The sequence below is a fragment of the Tachysurus fulvidraco genome, chromosome 6, assembly GCF_022655615.1.
Source record: "Tachysurus fulvidraco isolate hzauxx_2018 chromosome 6, HZAU_PFXX_2.0, whole genome shotgun sequence".
NCBI lineage: Eukaryota > Metazoa > Chordata > Actinopteri > Siluriformes > Bagridae > Tachysurus > Tachysurus fulvidraco.
In genome coordinates, this window is record NC_062523.1 from 9,958,962 (window position 1) to 9,983,698 (window position 24,737).

Below are 24,737 nucleotides of genomic sequence, written 5' to 3' on the forward strand. Positions count from 1 at the left end.
TTACTGGAACTTTTGAACAGTGCCAAATAGCATGGGTAGATTTTTTTTTTAATCAATAGTGGAATTTCATTCATTTCTTCCTCAGATCAATTGATTATCACCCCCTCAGTGCTCCTCTAACAACCTCTACCCCGATCCAAGGATCTAATTTCAGAAACTTCATGTGGGGCCTTCCTTCATAGCAGAGAGAGAGAGAGAGAGAGAGAGAGAGAGAGAGAGAGAGAGAGAGAGAGAGAGAGAGAGAGAGAGAGAGAAAAGAAAGTAGAGAGTAGAAAACGGTGGGAGAAACAGCAGGAGAAAAGACGTCAGACATCTTCAGTGTGTCCGAGTGGATGTAGGGTCGGAGATGGTGGAAGGAGAAAGACGATGGGGTCAGAGGTCAGGTACCCCTGCTGGGTAATGTTTTGTGGGTGGAAGAATAGTAGCGTTGTGAAAGAAAACAGAACGGTTGCAGGGGGGTTGTTTTCTGAGAGACTTCAGGCACTGAGGTGCAGGGAGTGGGGTGGGAGGTCATTTGCTGAGTGTGAGAGTATTTAAAACATCTACACACTGCAAGAATTCTGATAGGTTAAGCACTGCTTTCCTTTCTATTGAAAGCACCACACCTCCAGTTTCAACAGATGGGTGAGACAAGAAGGTCATATTACCAGATTCTGCCAATACGGAGCAACACGTGTACCATGTGGACATCATGCAAGTGTAGACAGAAAAAGACACTCCGCTGTTTTCCCATTTATAAAGCACATGTAAAAAATATATCTTGACAAATTTGAAATCATTTGAAACTAAACAGCTCGACAAATTCGCAGAAAATGATCAATTCAAACCAGGTTATATAACAACCTTTATGGATAATTACTTGTGTTCCTTCTATAAAAGCACTTAAATGTGTGTGTTTCTGAGACACAATAACCTTTTACAGGCTGTGAATGACTCTTCTATATCAACTTTCCACCATCTAGTGGGTGTTTGCCTGTGGGTGGTACGTTTACAAGAGCAGACGACTGTATTCGAACGAGTGAGGTAAATAGAGAGGAATGATCTCCAGGATGTGTGCGTGTTTAGTTGTATATACTGTAATGCGTGCATGTCTACATTTGGGGTTCAAGATTTACGAGGTATTTTGGCAAGTGCCATTGTGTGAGGTAACAAAATGTGTATGCTTAAGTGTATCAAGTGCTTCCCCTTCTGAGTAAGAACTTGCCTTTCCAGAAGCAAGGTGGAAGGAAAGTGATCAAAACCTCATACTACTGTACAGATGGCCACAACAAAGTACAGTACAACGTGTCATTTATTTAATTATTATTATTTTTTTTTTTTGGCATATCATCCAAAAATTGCTATGATATTAGAGGAATATAACATCCCTGTCATGTGCAAATTTTTACATAGTACATTTTTAACATACTTCATACTTTTTTTTTTAAATCTACATTTTATTTACATTTACACTACTTTTTTAAATCCTGTGCTGTTTTGCTGACCCTTTGTGCTAGCAAACTTTCTTTCTTAGCAAATCTTAGACATCCCTTAGCCTATGTGTAATCCGTACAGTGTTTGGGGGTCGACTGCATCTGGTTTCATCTTGCGAAATGTTAACATATTAGTCCAGGCCTCTTTCATCTAGGGGCCTTGAGTAGTTAGTTACGCTCTCCCCCTACAGCAATAACGGCATTTACTGTGCTTCCTTAAAATTTCTTCAGGTATTGCAATGATATTTAGAACCTGTGTAAAGTAAGGGCTTCACTTTGGTGGGTTTCTATGAATGTCTAAACTGCATTATAAGTTTGTTGAGCAATCTTTTCAGGATTAATCTGAATCCGTCTTTTTTCGCCATGCTTTTTCTTTCTTATGAGTCCTCACTGCTTATTAAATGGAACACAGTGACAGTTTTCTCTGATTTCTTAACCTATTGATAAGCAATGTTTTTGAATTTGTGTTAGTTTGTACACATGTTCCAGATTCTCAGACCTGTACACAACTCTCCAACAAGTACTCCTCCTCAGTATGAGATCTCCGTCCTCTCCTCTCCACATCATACCCCTCACTAAATGCGAGCACTGTCCTTGGCTTAGGGCCCAGCTTGTCTGAATGCAAAGGCTGGGTGGATGGAGTAAGAGTGAGCAGCCTTTATTGTGTGTATGTATGTATGTGTGTGTGTGTGTGTGTGTGTGTTGGGGGTGTAGGACTGAGAGACTGGTGTGTGAGGTTTTCATTAGCTAAATGGGAGGGGAGCAGGGAAGCATGTGTACAGGGGACATATGTTTGCCTCACTGCAATCGCACTTAAACACATAAGATGGATATATGTTGCTGTTCCTGGTTGTGTCTCCTTGTCCTTTTTCACTTCCAGTAGAATAACACTTGCATTAAATCAAAGAATGTATCAGATTTTTTGAGGTCAGAACAAATGATCAAATGGCCTGCCATTGTGCTCTGGCTTTTTTGTTTTTTTAAAATCAGTCACATATTGTACATACTGCTGTCTGGAATCACTGTTACCTTATTATAACTGCACCAGTTGGTACTGTAGGTGACACGATGCAGCATCTAGGTTGTAAGTGATTGGAAACACACTATCTGATTCATAATGGAGGTGAGTGTGTTGTGACAGGCTGGAGGTGAAACTTCTGATCCTGCAGTGAGACATTTCAACCAGCTTGAAATCATATCAAGAGTGTAGGATGATGGCTGGCTTGATCTTGACATTTGACAAATCAGACGTTATCCAAACATCCAGACACTAGTGTCCAGATAAGTAGTAAGAACAATGTCGAAAAAAGTCTGTCATTTTTAAACTTTGTGTCTGTGTCTTCTTCCCAAAAATATTCCAGTCATTGGATTGGCTTTGCAAAATTGCTTCTAATTCTAAGAGGATAAAGCTAAAGATAAAACAATGGTCTCTCTAATGATGAACTTGACAACCGAGCTTACGGTTGCCGATCATGAACATGCAGGCACTAGCAGACATACAATATCGCTGGTACCTGAAACTCTTACTGTTAAAATGGGAATTTGACTGCCGGCTATAGCATTTTGTGTTACTGATGTTGTCAGAGAAGAAATATGTGGAATGGACAAGTGGATGTGGATATATGGAACTGTGAGTTAGAACTTAAAGGTCTTTGGACTCCTGAAACCTCATGCAAATTGAATTGGTGTGGAGTCATATCTAGACAGACATAGAATCTTTTGTAGAGTCTTCTTACATATTGTAGGCTGTGGTAGTGTTTGCTCTCAAAAACCAGTACACCTTTAATGATAATGAGCTTTGTGTCATTCCAAGGATGCACACTTACCAGGAAAGTTGTTGTTGTTGTTGTTGTTGTTGTTGTTGTTGTTGTTGTTGTTGTTGTTGTTGTTGTTCTTCTTCTTCTTCTTCTTCTTCTTCTTCTTCTTCTTCTTCTTCTTCTTCTACCTTCAGTTGACAGGACATCTTTTCTGGTAAATCATTGTCTACTGTTTACGTAAGAAGTGTATTATGTCTCATCCCAACAGACTGCAGTGTTTGTTTTTTTGGGGGGGGATTTCAGTTGTGGGTTTACTTGGCTGGAACTGACCAGACATTGTGGGTGTTTGTGGTCCGTGCGCCTCAGCCCTCTGCAGAAACTTCAGATTTTTACTGGGGTGAGGGGATGCTTCGTGTGGGTGGTGGAACTGAATGGGTCTTTGCACTATTCCCAGAGACTTAGTGTCCTACTGTGTATATGGTGTATGCATTCTGCTGGGTCACAAGGGCTGCTGAGAGCACTATTTTGGGGGCTTGGCTTATGTGGAAGTTGTAGGGTCCTTAAAATGGCTGGCAGTGCTCTGAAATAAATCGAGCATTGCAGCACTTCCACATGAGGTTGTACAGCAGGGGTTAGCCAAGTTACAAGCCCAGCCTTAAGCTGCGTTATTCTACAGTAACATCCAAACGGGAAAAATGCCTGCATTGTCTTAGTTACTGGAAACAATTAAATGTGACTGCCAAGTGCACTGTTATCCTTATATGATATGTATTTATGAGGATAAACGAAAATTTCACTATCTAAGAACTAATGGAGCATGTTATGTTTGTGTTGTTCCAAAATTATAATTGTTTGGGATTTAGTGAGAATTGCATTGAATTCTACGTATAAGAAATCTTCCATTCTGAGAGAGTTCGTTTTTTTTCTGCCTGGGTATCTTTGTCCTATTTAGTTCATCCTGTCGTGTTCCTATGAATGAGGGAACACGAGGTCTGTTTCTTAGCGGCTCCTGTGTTTTAGACAGAATATGCAAGGCAAACTAAGATTACTATTCTTTGTACTATTATTTCTCCTTTTTTTATCTTCACAGCAGATGCACGCAAGAAAATATGTGGAATAAAATCACATACTGTATATAGTGTTAGGATCCTGCTGCATGTGCTAATGATGGAAGTGAAAAAGTGTTCATCATTATTTTGAAGCTCATGGATTAAAAGTTAGAGAGTACACTGAATCCCATATTTCTGCATGACTGGAATAATCTTAGGCTTTGAAGATGAGTGTTCGGTGCCAACTGTGTAAACTGTCCCTGTAGGTGGTTCTGGGGCGGCTCTACAGACTGTCGTGCATATCACCATGTAAATAGATGAAATGTGTTCCAGACTTGGCCTCGAAATGGGGAATTCACCTTTGGCTCAACAATTTATGCAACACATGCTTGCGTTTCTGTATGGGACATACACGAGTTCCCCTTCGATATTTCTATGTACACTGAGGTAACCGAATCCCATAATGCATCTTTGTTGTAATCAGACAGAGTATGAAACCTAAACTCGGGTTGGAGTCTGGTGCCTGTCTCAATCTGACTGGTTATGAATGTACAGTGGGCTTAGTAAAGACACAATGGAGGACGAATGGTAGGAGAACTACCACTTGACACATCAAGTTTTCAGCCAGCAGTTTTAATACAGCACAGGTCTATGATTACATACTGCACTGATAGTATTCAATTCTTATTTATGCTCCCCTTGTTCCCCTTTTTCCAAAATGCTCACCCACATGTCGACAGGTGACATGCAGAGATATATGGAATGTCAAGTAGCGTAATCAGTAAAATTGATGCTGCATCTTCGGTGTTCAGCTCAGCGGAGCTGCATTCATTTCTTTAGGCTAATCAGATTAGAGCAGGGCTGGACTGAGCCTCAGTACTTGGTGAAAGGGAGTCAGTAATGACACAAAGCTGTCAAAGTCACATACAATGCTGTATTCAGGTGAAGAGTAGAGATGACTATCTTTCTCTCTCTTTCTCTCTTTTCTTACTCTGAGTCTTTGGCTAAACAGAGTTGAAACAGATTCCTAGTCGAATGAGATTTGTCAGTTTATGTAATCATAATATTCATTCATTCATTAGTGTTCAAGCTTTAATGTTTACCATATAGTTTATTGTACACTTTAATTGTATTTACTGCATTTCTGTCACTGTCAATCACTGTGTTCAGAACTGTGTGAGATTCTTACACTACTTACCAGGGGCGGTTCTAGGATTTCATCTTTGCTTTAGGGTGCTTTAGCCCTCAGTGAGAATTTAAAACAAGAAGAGTTGTATATTATGTATTATATGACTACACAGTAAGCCAAAAGTTATGGTATTATTTCAAATGGCAAAAGTGGACACCAACATTTTATGCATGATGTAATGATGCCAGTCTTGAATCAGATCAGTTCATGTATGTGTGTATTCTCTACAAACAGTGTGTCCAATGAATGCAGTCATTAATAAAAAAAAATATTCACAAGACAAAGACCAAATCAAAAAATCTTATTTTTATTTAGTATTTAATGGGTTGTTTGCATTAATATTTTGTTTGTGCTACAACTCTGGTAATAAGAATAGTGAAATTTCACTGCTTTTGGTTGCTGTCTTTGCGGCTTTCCGTCGATTAACGTTATAGATAAACGCCTCCAGCTCTGACTGCGCGTGCAACCTGTGCTTCTCCCTTCACATAAAGCAGACAGCTGAAGCCGCACTTTTGAAAGACTACAATGCACGCGCGTGAAAGCAAAGTAAAAAAAAATCGCTCTCGGACCAAACTGATAAATAATTTTCTTTCCCATCGACGACATGTCCTGCATTTTTACCTAATTTTTATTGTTTATTTATGAAAGTACCGCTCCTGCTACTTACTATACATCGTTTCTAACACTATGGCAAACTTTAATGACAATAAAGCCTGCTTTGCCTATTAAAAACATTCACTAATGTCTCACCTACTTGACTTATTTACAGCATGCACAGAGTAAATGAAATTGAATGGAAATATGGATTAGAAATATCCCATCATATTCTATTCTCTAAGAATAAAGAGCGCACCAACCATTTAAACAACCAACCAGTAAACCAACTAAATAATGAAAAATATTACAGTTAAAATCACCAAGTTTATCTGTTACATTTTTTTCTAGCTGAAAATGATGAATATTATTATTTAATTGCACTGAGCTATAAATAGTTATCTCATAACACTTTCTTCTTCTTCCCGGTTTCAGCTACTTGGCTTCGGTTATTAATCGCCACATTTATCCGTCTCACCTGGGTTTTGATTTTGGGTTTAATTCCACAAGAAACTAGGACAAGGAACTTGGGAAACCAGCGGATATGAAACAGATGCACTGTTATCAAAGACACTAATAAACAACACATACTTGATTTTTTTTTGTCTCCCTTTTTATGTTCTGACTTTAGAAATAGAGCATGTTTTTCAAAGTAATAAATTTTTTATGTGTACCTTGTCCTAGATCTGCATCGGTTTGTGCTACTAATGTTGTTGTTCCTTGTTTTATTTTTTCCCTGCAATCGATGTCTCTGGAGTTTGATAGAGTTAGAGCTCTAATATTGACCTCAGTGTGTCTGTTGTTGGAAAATAGTAATGACTTTGTGAGGGGAGAATGTCTGGGTCTGCCAGTGGAGTTGAAAGGATTATGTCACGAACTTAATTACATGAACGGTACATGAACGGTACCACTGGAACTTGGTGCTGGGAGTGCAGGTTTTGTGTGTATGTGGGTACCTGTGGAATGAAGTCATACTCTCTTGTGAAAACCAGACCCTGAGATTTCCTGCTCAACAAAGCCATGTCTTGGTCTGTTAACCTGCAGGTGTACTTACAATGGGCTGTACAGTAATCACACACACACACACACACACACACAAGAATTAGGTTCTGTTGAAGTGTTTCTGGCCTATATGCGGGCAGACATCTCAGACTTGCTGCATGCTGAGCTGGAGTTTCCACATGCTGTGATGAGCAGATCATTAGCTGCAGTGAAGTGCCAGGTCTCCTTTTAGTATGTCTGAGAAAAACCCTGGCCTTTTCCAAGCTGTGTGCCCAAGCTATCTGTGTCCAAGGCAAACATGTTGTTACCTTGTCTAGCATGCCACCTGTAGCCCTTGCCTACAGGAATTATAAGGACATTTAACAAAATTTAACAACAATTCTGCTTTATGTATATTCTCTAATCGGTGATATGACTTTGACAATGATGAGGTGAATGCTGGTTATGGTGATGATGAGGATTATAATGATGATGGAAATCTGGATTTCAGGCAAAGTTATTGCACTCTGATACAGAGCTAGGTCTTCTTTTTTGTCAGCCAGTTCTAGAAGATTCCAATTCACATCAATTTTCTTTCATAAGTTGTCAGACACACAATCATCTCTAATGTTCTTTGTCTTTGTGTTACTATGTTCTTTTTGTTTTCTGTGCAAGCCAGTTGGTGCAGTTTTGGAGCCTGGGCAGATAATTTATACACAAGGCCAAACTTAAAATGGAAAACATCTGAGCAAATACTCAGAGGAAGTGGTGTCACCATGTCTGAGTCACCATGGACCACAGTCAGGGGAATGAATCGGACACAAATGGGGAAAGTATATTTTTCATTTCCTCAGTGCCTACACTGACCAGAAAACATGAGCAAATTCAGATAAGACAAAGCAGCTGAGAGAATGTCTCTGTGTATGAGAAACCCCACACACGAAGACCCTTGACAGGAGGTCCTTTCATACAGGCTTGGTATACATATGGTATCAGATCAAAATCTACATTCATGGCTTACGCATCACATGATGTTTTTCCCCGTGTTCTGTTCATAGTAATCGTGTTTTTTTTCCCTGGTTAAAGATCTTGTTGATGTGACCACAGATTTATGGTGCAATCATGTTGGAATAACAAAAAAATACAAGATAAAGCCTGAGGTCCCTTTTACGGTCTCCCACGTATGAACGAGGATGGGGGGGAAAAAAAATCTGAAATCTACACAGAACACACATGAAAGCCACTGGAAAGTTAGGAATGGGAAACTGTATTTTCTGAGATGGGAGTGTGTCAGTAAGAAAACATGATGCAATCAGTCGATTAGTAGTGCAGAGGAGCACTATCGCATTAAGATATTAATCTGGTACCATTTCATCAATTCAGATGTCATTATGTCAACTAATTAGTCATTAAGTCCTCATTGACCAAATACTTAACATAATGACATCTAAATTGATAATATGGTAACGCTGTTATATGATAATGCTCCTCTGTACTACTTTAGCATTTTCAAGGCTTAGCATGCCTGACATGCTAATTCTGTCAGAGCTGTCATATGGTATTTAGGTACATTACATGGAAATGACCGACTCTGGATAAATAGGTTCCAGGAATTCTGCTTCAGCCTTGTTGAATGATGAAAGGGAACGCATTCATGCCTATTACCCCATGTTGGGTACTTAAACTGGGAGCGATCATTTCTAAGGGATATTTAAAACAGCTGTTACACATGGACATTTCAAACGTTTGATATTTACAACCGATACTTTAATCTTTATGCATTCCTATTCCGTTTGATGCATATTGCTTATATTGTATTGTACCGCATTGTAATTATACAGCAACTTCTTTTGTGTTTCTCTTTATAGCCAGAGGATTTTGAGGCCGTTCACTCCCACACATTCCGGGTGAAGACTTTTAAGAAGAACAAGCACTGTGGCGTGTGCAAGCAGACGCTCAACAAGGAGGGACTCATCTGCAGAGGTCAGTCCTGGATGAGAGTGTGGGTGAGGGGTCGTTTGAACCTCTGAGCTCTTGATGAGTGGTAATAGAAGAAGGTCAGGAATTACTGGGTTGGCGTAGAGATTACAGGAAAGGGGCAATTATGCTGGCTTCCAGCACTGCTGAGAAGCCTCTACGGAACAGATTTGATCATTAACCTGATTAAATCCCAGGAGGAACGTGTGGTCTCGAGATTTTCTCGAGGAGATTGTCCATTTGAGTTGAGACAGTAGGCAGAAACAGCAGAGGAATCGTTTGCTCCTACAAATGGTTCAGATTAGTAGAAAAAAAAAATACCTGCACTGCTCATTAAAAATAGAACCTAAAAATAAAACCAAATTCTTATAATATGTATTACAGAGACCCCAAACACTGTTTACTATGTATTTTACACTGCCTAAAGCAAATGGCGTTGCATACATATTTCACCATATTATATAGCTTTCACGTTATAGCTGATTGAATGAAAGGGCAGTCATAAGCTTGTGTTTTGGGGCTATTTGGCTTTGAGCTCTGAAATGTGACAATTGGACTTTATTGCAATATGGTGGTTTTTATTACATTTCATCTTTGTCCACTCTCCTGGAACTCCAGTGGAAATTAAAAGCATATTTAGTGATCACAAATACTTACATAATTATGACAAATTTATTGACTACATCCAATATCGATATCCATGCCTATATTAGAAGTAGGATTGCATTAAAAACAAACAAACAAACAAACAAACAAACAAAAAACATCTATACAAACAAAAAAGAAAAACATATTCTGATATTCTGTGATTTTTTTTGAAGAAACTGGATTCTTTTTGATTAATCTGCCTTTTATATTAAAAACCAGAAAGATTTTACTTCTTATGACTAAATAAAGTGACCGTATCAATGACAGTAGCTGTATCTGTATGCATATGTGCAAGGCAAAGGGAGACCAGGAAAACCTCTGTCTAAGATTAATGAGCTCTGAGAATCAGAGCAGGCCTTTATATCCCGGCCATTTAAAGGCCGCTGTATTTCATAACACCGCATGGTCAAACTTTAAAATTCACTAGAGACATGTCCCAGTTACGCATGACTCTGACATTTAACTTAAGTCACATTGAATCCACGTCCTGACCTTGATTTACTACCTTGTGCCTACATTAGCACACTTTAGTGTAACAGAAATTCAGTTAACATTTTTGTGCACTCTCTCACAACTCTGTTTTACACAACTCTGACTTTTTTATGTAGCTTTTTTTATTGGCAGCCAATTTAGGTAGATGTCCTATGTACAATACAGTACAGTACAATGGCTGGCCAGGTTAGTTTGGTCAGGGTTAAAAGCATGAGGGTACACACACACACACACACACACACACACACACACACACACACACACACACACACACCCAGAGGTCCTGTCGTTGGAAATGTCTGGAAGGCCTGGTACATTATGTCTGTTGTGTGTATTTGGCCTGGTACTGAAAGAAAGAAAAGATATAACAAGGCGAGAGACTATCTGTTATCTCTTCCAACTTGGGGCTGAGTTGCATATCTTGCGCACAGCTTTCCAAAAGTGTCACCTCATCTCACTGAGGAAAAAAACTTTATAAAAAAAAAAAATTTCCTCAGGAAACAAGGCACTGAGTGGCCCAACCAATTCAGCCAGAGGTGCCTGTACAAACATCCCACTTACTTGCAAGCGAAATATGAAATCTGTGAAATCTTGTCTGTTTTTATCTCTCTATCTGCTTGTCACAGATATTTAATCTGGCCTTACGAAGGCTTGGGCTGTGCCAAGAGAAACAGTATTGTTGTGCAATGGACACAAAAGACTGTGCCAGAGGTAACAAAAACAAAGGCACAGTAGAGACATGAGAACCATCACGCATTGTCACCATCGTATCTAACTTTAACAGCTTATTATCATAGACGTCTCACCCGAAAGAGATATGTCAAACAGATCCGAGAACTTTCTAGCTTGTTTTAAACTTTTAATCTGATTTATACTCAAGCTCTGCCAGATTATCACCTTAATTATTAGAAATAAAATCCACATACCACGCACCATAGGAGATAATTAATGGGACTATGAGATATGGCATAGACAGAGAGATATTTGAGATCTGACTCAGATAGATCTATTATTTATCTTACAGATCGATGAGTCAGATCTCAAAGCATTTGTCACACATTTAAGTCAGTTTGTATGCTCATGATGAGTCAAGCATGAACATTTGTCAATGATGTTATGCTGTTAGAGGAAAATAAAAAAAACAGCAATAAGGCAACTGACTAAAATGCTTAAAAAATCTTGAATATAGTCAATAATGATCTACTATTTCTTATTACAAGATTAAATATAGGAATATTAAGCCTATGTTTAGGCATTTCCTATATATTTTTAAGTATATTTTTAAAAGATAAAGCTTACAAATAGAAAAATGTACCTAGAAATTGGCTTTTTGTTGTTATAGTTCATCAATTACAATCTTAAAATACGTAACAGATAAATTTCACTCGATTTAAGATATTATGGATATTAAGGGGTGATGTGATGTGATGTGGCTCCACTTGTTATATTAATACAAATATTATTGTAGTGTTATTTTTAGAATATTATTACATCCTGGATTGCTGTATTGCCAAGACTAACATTTAAAGAATGTTTTATGTTTTTTATGTGGTGAAACATCATCAAAAAGAGATACTTCACTTATCTTCAGCTATAACTACTGATACGTCTCTATTTTCTCGCACCGTGCTTTTTTCCCTTATGTAAAAATCTTTAAGCTACAGCTTCACCCCTGACAGCTAAAAAGCACTGACGACTCCTTCTGAAAATGCTAAATAAACATCTCCTTACAGAAAACTTCACATCAAGTCAGTTATTAAAATGAAATTTGTGAATCATATACCTTCCAAGGGGCGCACGGTGGCTTAGTGGTTAGCACGTTTGCCTCACACCTCCATTGTCGGGGGTTTGATTCCCACCTCCGCCTTGTGTGTGTGGAGTTTGCATGTTCTCCCCGTGCTTTAGGGGTTTCCTCTGGGTACTCCAGTTTCCTCCCCCGGTCCAAAGACATGCATGGTAGGTTCATTGGCATCTCTGGAAAATTGTCCATAGTGTGTGAATGTGTGAGTGAATGAGTGTGTGTGCCATGCGATGGGTTGGCACTCCGTCCAGGGTGTATTCTGCCTCGATGCCCGATGACGCCTGAGATAGGCACAGGCTCCCCGTGACCCAAGAAGTTTGGATAAGCGGTAGAAAATGAATGAATGAATGAATATACCTTCTGAGTCCCTGTGTGAGTTTGCGCTAACAAAAGAAAATGAAGAAGATTTGCCTTGTGGGTATAATGAGTCTCGGTATCATGCTTCTACACCTTCTGACCAATCAGATTAGATATTCCAAATGCACTGTGATACAATAGAAATAAACAAACTATACGTCAGAGAAATCATTACTATAGACTTCTAGAGATCTAACATTTTATGCAAGATTACAGGATGGAACAACAAACACTTAATGAAATATAGATGCTTTTCAGCTTGATTTTAATAATGGTTTAAAACATAATTAACCAAACGATGAGTTGAGACAAATCTGAAATCATTTGTCATGATACAATCAAGGGCAGAAATCAAGGTGAAGATACAAGTAAAATCGAAAATCCGTTTCTAAATGTGACTGAAGTGTGTGTCTGACTCATTCCCCTCCATTAGACTAATTGTTTAGAGTGAGGTAATGATTTCTTTTTAGTGCCATCACATCTGTCACTGTCACACGTCTCTGGAGACTGAAGCTGATTTGTCTGGTATTGGTGCATCTCTAAGTTAGAGATGGTTAGCAGCTGCTCTTAAAGGTAAATATTGTTAGCGTTTTAACCACAACATAATCAATCATGGTCGATATGGAAGACAGCTCCATCATGCTCAAACCTCTCACTGGCTCTCCACTACATGTACCAGGGGAAATGGTAACAAGTCAAAAGGTTATGGGGCTTTTCCGGGCTGTGGGTGTGCTTTTTTTTTTAAGAATAGCACTCTCTTTAATTAAAAAGCTTAGATTGCAGCACTACGTGTAAAGGGAAATGTTAAGTATTCCTTTACAAGTCTTGATTAAAGGCTCTGCTCGTACAAAATGTACTATTATTTGCTCTTTGCTCTTAATTTGTTTTACCGGTTCACAGAGAAAAGGGAAAAAGTATGAATTTGAACAGAATGTATCTTATCCACTTTGTTTGGATTCAGTCTTGGGCTTTGTAAAGATAAACCACACAACAGGATCATAAAGTGATTAAATTACTAGACACTGTGCTTCATCTGCAAATAAAAAAGACAGCCGGTGATATAAAAAATAGCTACGGACTAAATCCCGAAAGCTCATCGACTTGAATCAGTTTAGTGTTGTTTTGGTGCTAAAAATCACTGTATTCATTCCCGGTGCCTTTAGGTCTTTATATTTATTGTGTTTAGTGATGATTGATCTCTTTATGATTCCTGATTAGAAGGTGAATCCAGTTTGGCTAATGGCCAGCATGGAGATTCTGCCTTTGAAAAACTCAGCAGTTCTTAGTGTCATTTGCAATTAATGATGTTGCATTAACTTAGATTAAATGTCACTTCAGGAAAATTAATAGATGGGTTAACAGCAGAAGGATGTAAATCCATTCCAAGGCTTTGTCAATAAGGAAGGAGAAAAAGCCTCATCATCATCATCGATGTTATGGTGGTGCTTGAGTAGCGTTGACTCCTGACAGCTCCAGGTACTATGGTTCAATCCAGAGCTTTGGTTACTGTCTGAAGTTGTGTGGAACTTTGCATGCTCTTTTGGTATTGAGTGGCTTTCCTCAGGGTTCTCCATTTTCCTTCCATGTCCCAAAAACATTTGATTGGTGACTCTATGTTGTCCCTTTCAATATGGTGCCCTGTGATGCAAGATCATCCCATCTATGATGTATTCCTGCAACATTCCCAGGATAACCTCTGGTGTATACTTTAACAAGGATAAAGTGAATTTGAAGCAATTATCAATAAAGCAGCACACGATCAAGTGAGCATATCATGCTAGATTACATATTCATATAAAGAAAACATATGTAAAACTTATTTATCAGCTTATCGCTCTCCTTTCATTAATCATCATTGTATAAGATGTCCCTCTTCCTGTGTTTAAATCGACATTGATCGTAAGACGATTATTAAAACATAAACTCATATCAAATTACTCTAGTTTCCCTGTCTCTGTCTATCTGTCTGTCTGTCTCTCTCTCTCTGCCCCCCCCTCCCTTTCATATGAGGACAGCTGACTTGTGACCTTGCGACTCGAGACCTTGTGTCCAGTCTCCTGTCTGCTATTTCTGTCCAGTATAATACAATTTTCTAATACAATAAGCCTCACAATTAGAACACTGTCTCTCTTTAAAATCCCTCTAACAAGTCATTGTGATCTTCAGCCTGTTTTTTTTACTGCTTGCTTTAATCCACTGAGATATTTTGCTGGGCCATGACTCATTTACCGTAGCTCCAGAACCTGACGTTGTTACTCTATTTTCTACATTTTAATTTTACACTTAATTAGCTTTAATATATTATACAAAGCAGGGTTGTTGGTAGCAGTGTTAATGTTGGGTTAATGTAACATTATATTTGTAATTTTGAACATTTCGATTATTTTTCAAAATCAGACAAATCACAGTGAGCTTCTTTGAATGTTGCATAAAAAAGTTGCCATTTTTTATGATGGTCGTTTTCTCTGATAAACCTGTCATCCGTCTCTTCTTCACACCCAACTGGCTTTCTGCTATTTTAAACTAAGCTAGCTTTATACCGTAACTTTTGTAGCTGGTGAAAATGTATTAAATGCATGATATGTTAACAGTCTATACTGAACTATTATGGACTATTTCTTCATCTAGACTCCAATTGCTAGCTTGTGTGGTAACATATTATCCAATAACCTAGCAATCCATGTACATTGACAGCATTTGGCAGATGCCCTTATCCAGAGCGACTTACATTATCTCTTTTTTTTTTGTACAACTGAGGGTTAAGGGCCTTGCTCAGGAGCCCAAGAACTCACAACCTTCCAATTGGTAGCCCAACACCTTAACTACTATGCTACCACATGCCCACATGAATGTTAGCCTCTTATAACGTACTAATTAATCTGTCAGCTAATTTTAGTATTCAGCTGAAGATTTGCTAGAAGATTATGATGGTACTCAGATTAACATAATGTACTGTAGAAGATCAGAGTGCTGGGTCTGAAAATCGTTTACATTTACGGTAGGTTTATGGCATGTGGCAGATGCTTTTATCCAGAGTGACTTACAGAACTGCTTTGAAGTCTCCATCAATAAATACATTATGTTACAGAGTGACTAGGTTAAAGGCATATTGTTTTAATATAGTTGAGCCTGATAAATGATTCAGGGAGGGAGGGAGGGAGGGAGAGAGACTATGAGAGAGAGAGAGAGAGAGAGAGAGAGAGAGAGAGAGAGAGAGAATATGAGGAAGAGAGAGAGAGAGAGAGAGAGAGAATATGAGGAAGAGAGAGAGAGAGAGAGAGAATATGAGGAAGAGAGAGAGAGAGAGAGAGAGAAGAGCGATAGAGAAACTTCTTCCTCTCCGCTCTCTCTTCTCCTCCGCTGCTCGCTCTCTCCTTCTTCTTCCTCTCTCTCTCTCTCTCTCTCTCTCCTCTTCTTCCTCTCTCTCTCTCTATACTCTTCTCTCTCTCTCTCTCTCTCTCTCTCTCCTCTTCTTCCTCTCTCTCTCTCTCATCTCTCTCTCTCTCTCTCTCGCTCTCTCTCTCTCTCTCTCCTCTCTCTCTCGCTCTACTCTCTCTATCCTCTCTCTCGACCGACCGACCGACCTGTTTGGTATTCTTCAATAGTGGTTTATTGTGATAAGATTGGAAGCAGGGACTCTGTCAAGTCAAGTATGACAGCATAAATAAAATAGAAAAAGGATGGCATAAGATGACAAATCTAAACTTCTTTCAAACTTCTTTTGATTTTTCTGTTGTTTATGTTATTTGGGCAATAAGAATATAATACTGTTTGTTGTGCCATTAAAACAGCTTGAAGTAAACTGAACTGAGACTGGAGTTTGGAGCAGAATCAAAGATGGTTGAGATTAGGTATGCTTATAATAATGTTGTTATTATTATTATTATTATTATTATTATTATTATTATTATTATCTGAGACCCGTAATCCGAGTGCTCGGTGATAACGTCCCACCTCATCAGCTTCCCTTCCAAAGTCTTTCTCTTTGCCATGAGTTTCCGCAAAGCTGAGAGAGAGAGAAAGAGAGCGAGAGAGAGCGAGAGAGAGAGAGAGAGAGAGAGAGAGAGAGAGAGAGAGAGAGAGAGAGAGAGAGAGAGAGAGAGAGAGAGAGAGTCTTAGATTTGTATACTTTGGGCAATATGAATATAATACTGTTTGTCATGCCATTAAAACAGCTTGAAGTAAACTGAACTGAGACTGGAAGCTCTCTGAAGTTGGAGCACCATCAAAGATGGTTTCAGTTAGCTGTCATCACCGGTCTTATGTCTCTCTGTCATCTCTATGTTTGAGCAACCGATGGAATGCTCAAGCAGGCATCAGGTTAAAAATTATCATGACATGCCAGAAGCTCAGGCTTATGTGCTACGAGTCTAGAGCATTGGTTAACACTCGCATCACCCACAAAACACACACACACACACACACACACGCACACATATACACACAGACCGTGAAACCATTGTGTTTCTGTGTCTGAGCCGGCTACTGTCTGGATTAACCCGATTTATGAGACAGGCCCTCTTTATAGAGAACACAAAGTGAACAATGGTGGCTCGTTCTGGTCATTGTGAAGGAGGAAGGATTCAGTAGGTCGGGATAGAAGGCAACTCACTGTTCATGACTATGCAGGATAAATTCTTCAGCACACTACTGAGCACATCTAAAGAAATAATGAAATTGTAAAGAGTGTTGAAGGAAAAGGCCATGGCCTTTACTAACAACCACTTGACTCATTCTGTCTGTGACACAATCTGACCTCTGTTGGTGTCCCTGCTCAAGTTCACCGAGACTCTGTTTACAAACATTCCAACATCACGTGCAGCGTCATTGTTTTTTCCGTCACCTGCATGCCCTCTGTGGCGTTGCCAGGATATCTTGCTATGTTCCATCACTATAACTGGCTGACATAATCTAACATGCAGAGAGACCAGTGTACTGTATGTTTGGATATGTAGTTTGTGTATTCTGCGCTGCAGCAGGTTTGGATGAATTCAGCCAAAATTTCTGAAGGTCCCTGCTTACAATAGTTGACCTTAATTGCATAACTATTGGTGATTATCTCAAGGCTATGAATAATATTCTCAATAGTGGTTCACGTTCGACTAGCATCACATATTTTGAACAGATGAGATGTCTGTTATGAATTTGATTCGGATAATAAAGGTATACAAATGAAATGAGATAACTGTTAAAGTCTGTGAACACTTTTCTCGATGAGCTGCAATCAGGGGAATAATTGACACATGCGATGTGATTGGCTGCAACAAGCCACACCAAAGAATCTGCTATATTGTACCGTATGTGGGTGTTTCTGATCTTCAGCCTGTTTTTTTTTTCCTGCTTGCTTCAATCCAATGAGATATTTTGCTGGGGCTGTATCCGGACCTCTATCCCATGAGTGATCGAATCATTTTTAGGATTGGGTCCAGAGTGTGTGTGTGTTAAATTAATGTGACATTTCTCTGCTTGTTTTGGCTGTAGGAAAAGTTCCAGGGTGTGTTTAGTTATGTTCAAGAGTCTAGTGTGACGTAAGATTTTTAAGTAGGGGTCTGTCTTGTTTTTGGTTGTGCAAGAGAGTCTGTTGTGTGTTCAGCAGTCAGAGAGGAGATGATAAATGGTTGTGTTTATCATAGGAGAGGGTCTGCTGTGACTTTGGCTGTAGAAAAGTTTTTTTGTGTGTATGTTCAGCTGTGAAAGAGAGTATGGTGGAAGTTTGGATTGGGACGAAAACCCAGTATGTGTTTAGCAATGGGGGACACGAGAGATTTTAGTTTGTTTATCAGGTTTGGAGAGGATCATGTGTGTGTGTATGGTTGTAACTGAGATTCTGGAGACTCTGGCAGTCTCGTCTGTGTTTGGCTGTGGAAGAGAGACTGTTGTGTGTTTGGTTATGAGACAGTAGGACAGGTACTGCTGTGTGTTTGGTTATGAGACAGTAGGACAGGTACTGCCGTGTGTTTGGTTATGAGACAGTAGGACAGGTACTGCCGTGTGTTTGGTTATGATACAGTAGGACAGGTACTGCCGTGTGTTTGGTTATGAGACAGTAGGACAGGTACTGCCGTGTGTTTGGTTATGATACAGTAGGACAGGTACTGCCGTGTGTTTGGTTATGAGACAGTAGGACAGGTACTGCTGTGTGTTTGGTTATGAGACAGTAGGACAGGTACTGCCGTGTGTTTGGTTATGAGACAGTAGGACAGGTACTGCTGTGTGTTTGGTTATGAGACAGTAGGACAGGTACTGCTGTGTGTTTGGTTATGAGACAGTAGGACAGATACTGCCGTGTGTTTGGTTATGAGACAGTAGGACAGGTACTGCCGTGTGTTTGGTTATGAGACAGTAGGACAGGTACTGCTGTGTGTTTGGTTATGAGACAGTAGGACAGGTACTGTTGTGTGTTTGGTTATGAGACAGTAGGACAGATACTGCCGTGTGTTTGGTTATGAGACAGTAGGACAGGTACTGCCGTGTGTTTGGTTATGAGACAGTAGGACAGGTACTGCTGTGTGTTTGGTTGTGAGACAGTAGGACAGGTACTGCCATGTGTTTGGTTATGAGACAGTAGGACAGGTACTGCCGTGTGTTTGGTTATGAGACAGTAGGACAGGTACTGTTGTGTGTTTGGTTATGAGACAGTAGGACAGATACTGCCGTGTGTTTGGTTATGAGACAGTAGGACAGGTACTGCCGTGTGTTTGGTTGTGAGACAGTAGGACAGGTACTGCTGTGTGTTTGGTTATGAGACAGTAGGACAGGTACTGTTGTGTGTTTGGTTGTGAGACAGTAGGACAGGTACTGTTGTGTGTTTGGTTATGAGACAGTAGGACAGATACTGCCGTGTGTTTGGTTATGAGACAGTAGGACAGGTACTGCTGTGTGTTTGGTTGTGAGACAGTAGGACAGGTACTGTTGTGTGTTTGGTTATGAGACAGTAGGACAGATACTGCCGTGTGTTTGGTTATGAGACAGTAGGACAGGTACTGCTGTGTGTTTGGTTGTGAGAGAGTTTAGGGCAGGTCTGGATGTGGTAGGTAATGGTCCTGTGTATGTTTGGGTATAGGACAGAATCCAGTGTGTGTTCAGCTGTAGAAAAGGGTCGATTGTGTGTCCAGAGGGAGTTAGCATGGTTATTGTTTTGAACATGTGTGAGTTTGCTTTCAGTTTCTGAGAGCATCCTGTTTGTATAGCTGTAACAGAAGTTCCCATATCTGTAACGCTATGGTAGAGAGTCTCATCTAATTGGGCCCTGAAAGAGGGTCCAGTATATTTGATTGTGTTAGAAGGTAAAGTGTGCGTTAATCTGTTGCATGTCAGTACACACTGTGTAATTTCTTCACTACACAGTAATGTTCTGGAACACAAGCAGAGCACAGTTTGCATTTTACTGTCATCTACTGACCTGCCATGAACAATGCATTTTGTGTTGTGTTGTGTTGTGCTGTGCCTAGGCAGGCCATCAGCAGCACACTTCTTCTGAGATGACACATCTGTGTAAATATAACCCGTTAAGCAGTTTTATTGGCTTGATCCGGAGGACCGTTTGCTTTTCTTACTGAATAACGATAACAGCAAGCCTGAGCTGCACGTATCCCTTATTAAGTAAGAGAGGCAAACAACCCTGCAGGTCACCTTTGGCTAAATGAAGCGAGATATGAGGTGCCTCCAGAAAGAAAAATTGAATGTCACTTGCATGTAAAACACATTGCACACGCACACGCACACGCACACACACACACACACACACACACACACACACACACACACACACACACACACACACACACACACACACACACACACACACACACCATTCCAATATGTCAACATCATGCAGCTCCAGGCCCTTGACTAATACACACTCCCTTGTATACACACAAACACATTACATAACCTAAACTCCTTTTCCCATAGCCTGTTAGTGTGTCCTGGAGTTGCAGCTGCTCTCCTTGAATTGCATTAGTGAAATGAGCAGGCAAGATTGATGTTGTCAATCATTGACTCCTACCGCTGATGGATATGTTCTGCTCTGACTTTAATATCATTAACTAAATCAGCTTCCCATCACTTGCATTACTAAATATTAAAAAAAAAAACTCATTCTCTTTATTGTTGCTTATAATGTCTACTTTATCCATCATACACATGTGTATCTATATCCATTAAATGATTTTTTTCTTGCTATTTTATTACAAGGTATGCTGTGACATATGCCGGGAAATGCACAGTCACTGTTGGAATTTATTTAAAAAAAAAATAAATAAAAAAAAGACTTAAGTACCACAGATTTCAATAATGAACTAAACCAACACTGCCCCCTTGTGTACAGTTGCTTGATATTCACTTTGTTAGTTTTAACATTGTGTTTTTCTGAGATGTATTTATAGTAATTATATCTTCCTCCTCTTTTGCCTGAATAGACTTAGGTCAGAAAAGCACTTAGGATTCTGCTTGCTCTCTACTGCATATGTATCCATAACCCTTACTGGAAAATTGGTGTGTTTTACCAGTGTGAAGCTGTTTCTGCTTTGTATTAACCAGTATGTTTTTATTAGTGTGCGATTTTATACGATGCACATAGAAGGTTTTTTTTTTTTTTTTTTTTTTTTTGTGTGTCTGTGTGTGTTGGGTTCATTTCAAATTATTATTTGATTTAATGTTAATGCATGGTTATTCAAATCTTACAGGAAATGCAGACCTCTACATTATCCTCTAAAATTGTTGAATCTCAAAACTTAAAGGCTAATAATTACACGGGAGACATTTGTGTTTGAGATCAAAACATGATGAGAGAGAGAATAATTTCAGCTTTCATTTCCTGAGATTTTTAAACAGATGTGGTACTGTATACAGGGGGTGTTGTAACCTAGTGGTTAAGATGTTGGATCAGAAGGTCATGAGTTTGAATCCCAGGTCCACCAAGGTGCCACTGCTGGGCCCCTGAGGGTCCCCTGAGTAAAACCCTTAACCCACAATTACTCAGATGTATAAATTGAAATAAAAATGTAAGTCACTCTGGTAAAATGTGTACTGATATCATCAAACTGGTGCATTCTTCTCTTGTGGTGCAGGTTTGTACTACAGTTAGTTTCAGTCGTCGCTGTGGTTTCTCCCTTTAGTCTCCTCTTCGGCAGGTAAAATGTTGCCCAGTTGGTTTACTGTCTAGGGATTGACTTGGCCAGCTTAAAACCTTAGCCCTTTTTCCACAGAGGAAGTCCTTTGTTGTTTTGACAGTGTGTTTAGGTCATTGTCTTGACCATCATGAGTTGCATTGTCAATAAATATTAGTGAGTCTGTTCTAGTCGCAGCCATGCAAGTCCAGGCCATGACATTTCGTCCACCAAGCTTCAACCATGAGCTCAAATGTTTAGGATCATGAGCAGATTTTTTCTCTACATCTTCAGATCTTTCTGAGTTCTGCAATAAGCTTACAATCTAAGGCTAACTACAGTATTGCGCCACCTGCACAGTAAGATGCATCATTCAATTAACAAGTGCATTTCCCCCTCTGTTCTGCTCGGGCATTAGATATAGATGAAACAGAGAATTCCCAAGATGCAAAGCCACATGCATAGTGCAAAGAAAAACAAAAACATTAAACTGCAATAATCTCATGATTTCATCCCAAGCAGTTAAGCTAGAATTTGTCTTTGTTTACGTTCAGTCATGGGATTTGAGGTTACAGGCTTCCAATCATCAGTAGGAAATCTTAACCACTAACTACATTCCACCTATTTTTGAGCTCATATTCTCCAAACAATAAGCTACATATTTTAGCTACATCCACTGCTCAAATGAAATAAACTTTTTTCTTATGTCTTATTTTTGTCAGTTCACTGCTGCACCTTTCATTTGCAAAAAGCGTTAAACCTAATTGGTAACATCGATACGTATTAGGGATGCAATGCAGCTTAGCAGCGGTCTCACAGCTTCAGGATCTCGCAGTTTGATCCAGAGTTTCAATCCTGAGTTTCTCTTGTTACTCTCACTGAGTGTTTCCTTCAGGTTCCCCAGTTTCTTTCCACTTCCTAAAAACATTCCAGTCGGTGGATTGGTTATTATAAATTTCCCATTAGGTGTAAAGGAGTGTTTGAATGTGTGTACATGGTGCTTCAGGTTGGAGTGGGGTCTCATTCAGGGATAGGCTCCAGGTCCGGTGTAACTCTGACCAGGATCAAGTGGTTAGTGAAGATATTATGATGTGACATACGGCTAAGTACGGTGAACCGTACTCAGAATTCGTTCTCTGCATTTAAGCCATCCAAAGTGCACACGCACAGCAGTGAACACACACACACCATGAACACACACCCGGAGCAGTGGGCAGCCATTTATGCTGAGGCGCCCAGGAGCAGTTGGGGGGGTTCAGTGCCTTGCTCAAGGGCACCTCAGTCGTGGCTGGCCCGAGACTCGAACCCACAACCTTAGGATTACGAGTCAGACTCTCTAACCATTAGGCCACGACTTGCCCCAAGATGAATGATTAGTCAAGATTAAAAATTAGACAGCATTAATTTGATTAATTATCTGCTATTTTTGGATAAAGTGATTTAAAATGATAAAATGATTTAAGGACACATCCACAGAGAGAATATTATAACATTTCAGAATTATTGAAGTTGAGTTAAATTTTTTTTTATTCTACCATATAGTCACCTTATTGAGCCACTAGAGGCCAGTATAGAGAGTATAGGAACTAAACACAGGCCAGGAGAATTGAATTCCATGTGTGCTTTGATTAGAATAGTAGACTATTGGACCCAGCCATCCACTGTAAACACTGCAACTTTGATCCTGATCAGATGCTACTAAGCATTCTTGGCATGCTGAGAAAATCACTCCTGCCCATTGTTCTTTCCATAAATCACTTTCTCCTGAGCCATGTCAATGTTTTGATATGCCATGATGTGCAACCAGCTTTTCCAACAGATGCAGTTTCAGAAATCTTAGAATTCTTGTATTATTAGTATAGAATTAGAACAAGACACGCTCAATGCATTGGTCCTTTCCTTTCCATTGGCTAAATCCACACCAGATGAGCATCAGATAAAAGGCCTTTTGGGCACAGGACTTTGCAGCATGCCTTATTTAGATAGGATGAATGCCCTGTCTGGATTCAGATAACAGAGCTTCTCCTCCCGCACTTTACACCTCACTTAACATTGAAAACGAGAAACAGGGGTGCTGTGAGAGAGCCAGGAAAGGCTGGAAATCCTAAACAGAGCATAAAACAATATGAAGCCTCCTGTAAAAACACAGTTGTAAAGACACCTAGTGGGATTATAAGAGTCCACGGTGATTTTAAATTCTTGAATCTGATTGGTTGAAAGGTGTTAATTGCTTTTTTTTTAAATAGCAGTTAACCTATTTGAATGGGATTTTTTTTGTGTTCATTTTGAGTGATTTATTCACGTTTGATACCAAGCACTGACAATGGAGACAGCTTTTATAAACATACGTTAAATATGTATCTTGAATATGCATCACTTTACAGTAAGTATTTTTTACAGAAAGATTGCAATGTGACTGGTACAGCAGCAGTTGTGTTATGACAGGCACTGTAATGAATACAGATTTACACAAAGATTTAAAATGAAAAAAGTACATAAAATAAAGCATTTTAACATAAAGCAACTTTATCGTAATTTTATTTTACTTTTAATGATTCCATATATATATATGTATATATATATACACACATATATGTATATATATATGATATATACATATATGTGTGTGTGTGTGTGTGTGTATATATATATATACGATATATGTATATACACGATATATATATATATATATATATATAATGTTTTATCGTGTACGTGTGTAAGTGATTTTGATGAGCTTGGTTATGTATCATCATGTTCATAGGTGTTGTCATGCCTGCCTAGTTCTTTTTAATGTTCTTAAGATATGTTCACACTTATAGAGTGTTCACGCTTAGATATACAGTATATATATGTTCCCACTTATATATGGAGTTACCAGTCACCTTTCCTACAACACGTTGCCATAGTAGTAACTTCTATCTCTCAGTGGAAAAGTGTTTGTCTAAAAAGTTCACAAGCAAATGTATGCATAACATCATACGAGATGAAGAAGAACCAGTGTGTGTATTTTGACATGGATGACACACTACCATTGGTAGTTGCTGTACCAAGTTGCTCCATATTTGCAAACAGTTCAACTTTTTCAATGTTATTGCATCTCTGGACATGCCCACATATCACTGGAAAGTCACCAGCTATCATGTATAGTGAATAGTATACAGTATAGTGTATGTACTATACACTACATATACTATACAATACTATACTATGCTATCATGTATAGTGTATATTGTATAGTAAATGTACAGTATAGTGTCCGGTTGCTTTCACTGAGAGCCGCTGTACTATATGTAAGAACGCAACTTGA

At 39.2% G+C, this 24,737-nt stretch overlaps 1 protein-coding gene across 13 annotated transcripts in view; it reads left to right on the plus strand.

Annotated features, from left to right (window-relative positions):
* The window catches only part of tns1b (tensin 1b), a 230,586-nt gene that overhangs the window by 93,021 nt on the left and 112,828 nt on the right, over positions 1 to 24,737 (plus strand). For all 13 annotated transcript variants that reach the window (XM_047815141.1, XM_047815136.1, XM_047815143.1 and 10 more), the window contains exon 2: positions 8,911 to 9,025. In XM_047815141.1, coding sequence (XP_047671097.1) covers positions 8,911 to 9,025 — 115 coding nt within the window. The remainder of the gene's footprint in view (positions 1 to 8,910; positions 9,026 to 24,737) is intronic.